This window comes from Penaeus monodon, chromosome 30 (genome assembly GCF_015228065.2).
Source record: "Penaeus monodon isolate SGIC_2016 chromosome 30, NSTDA_Pmon_1, whole genome shotgun sequence".
Classification (NCBI taxonomy): Eukaryota; Metazoa; Arthropoda; class Malacostraca; order Decapoda; family Penaeidae; genus Penaeus; species Penaeus monodon.
The window spans coordinates 26,287,666-26,289,315 of NC_051415.1; the positions used below are offsets into that span (position 1 = coordinate 26,287,666).

Below are 1,650 nucleotides of genomic sequence, written 5' to 3' on the forward strand. Positions count from 1 at the left end.
TAAGGTTTTAGATTTGAAGGTTTTAGATTTTATTTAAATGATTTCTATTAAAATGGTCTTTCTTTTTTCAGCTTATTACTTCGGTTCACAGACGACACTTTTGACCCAGAGCAAAGTGCGACTATTGGTGTTGACTTTAAAGTTAAGACAATCAGTGTAGATGGAAATGTAACAAAGTTAGCAATTTGGGTAAGTTTATAAAATCAAAGTAAATGGGATAATATTTAGTTATTTGAAAAGATCCAGTAAGATTTCATGATATCAGTGATGGAAATTGCTTATGAATGTTCATTTGTGAAATACATGTCATTTTGAGATTAATGAAATGCATGTCATTATAGGAATTGTGTAATATATTCTTCCATGAAATTTGAGTCTGTAGTGTGTCATGATATATTAATGACAATATACTTTTGCAACCCAACCCAACAGGACACAGCAGGTCAAGAAAGGTTTAGAACTTTAACGCCCAGTTACTATCGAGGAGCCCAGGGTGTTATCCTTGTGTATGATGTTACCAATAGGAACTCTTTTACCAAGTTAGATATGTGGCTCAATGAACTTGACACTTATTCAACCAAGACAGAGATTGTGAAGATGCTAGTGGGCAACAAGATTGACAAGGTAATGAAATGAATTATCATTATTAAGAGCTCAGTTTTAAAAACTGTATTGATCCATTATATGAATGGAAATTATATTAAATGTATAAAATTATATTGATCAGTTATATTTTAGAATGATCAGGTACATTGTAATGAATTTTGTGTATGTTTTGCTAATTTTCCTTCAATTTTTTCAGGAGAAGGTTGAAGTAAGTAGAGAGGAAGGCCTCAAGTTTGCCCGACGTCATGCAATGCTTTTTATTGAAGCATCTGCCAAAACAAAGGATGGTGTGCAGTGTGCCTTTGAAGAACTTGTCCAGAAGGTTTGTAGAAATAAGAATATTCTAATGCTGTCTTATTGATGTAGTTGAACCTGTTTTAAAATAGATAGCAGTCATCCAGTTTCAAACCCGTTGATAAACAGAGTTAAAAGAGTGAACAAGCTTTGAAAAAAAAGGGTAACATCCATGAATGTTTAATAGTTGCAGATATAGGCATCATATAGTTTCTATCAAGTCAGCTTTTCTGAGTATATGTTCTATCTTTTTGGTAGGCCTCACTCTTTTTAGACGTGGACCTCATTATATCAACTTCTCATTTTTCTCTTCAACAGATTATTCAAACACCAGGATTATGGGAGATGGACCAGAGATCTCAGGGTAGTTTCAACGTCTCACATCAGAATCATAATGAAGACTCTTATTGCGGATATTGTTCAGTTCTTTAAAAGTAATGGGATTTTTTTTTTTTATATAATAGGATATTCTTTATGTGGATTGCGAATTACTTCCCTATCTTTCCCTACTATAGCTTATTTATATTATGCAGTTTCTATTATTTTTCTACTCTTCCTTTTAAACCCTTGGCTTCTGTTTTCTTCTATATATAATGCACTTCATATGTTAGTTTTTGTACAAACAGAGACTCTTCTCTACAAACAGTTGTATAAAAAAAATGTCCTTCAGATATTCTTAGACTGCCGTTCTCTTCCTGTCTGATATATAGCACTTGATGTACTTTACATTGTACATTTCTCAGAATACTC

At 32.5% G+C, this 1,650-nt stretch overlaps 1 protein-coding gene across 1 annotated transcript in view; it reads left to right on the forward strand.

Moving 5' to 3' along the window:
- LOC119592664 (ras-related protein Rab-18-like) overlaps positions 1-1,650 on the forward strand; it is a 5,874-nt gene that overhangs the window by 3,059 nt on the left and 1,165 nt on the right. Inside the window, exons 2-5 of the mRNA XM_037941577.1 lie at positions 72-189; positions 433-624; positions 803-928; positions 1,219-1,334. Coding sequence (XP_037797505.1) covers positions 72-189; positions 433-624; positions 803-928; positions 1,219-1,332 — 550 coding nt within the window. The 3' untranslated portion in view covers positions 1,333-1,334. The remainder of the gene's footprint in view (positions 1-71; positions 190-432; positions 625-802; positions 929-1,218; positions 1,335-1,650) is intronic.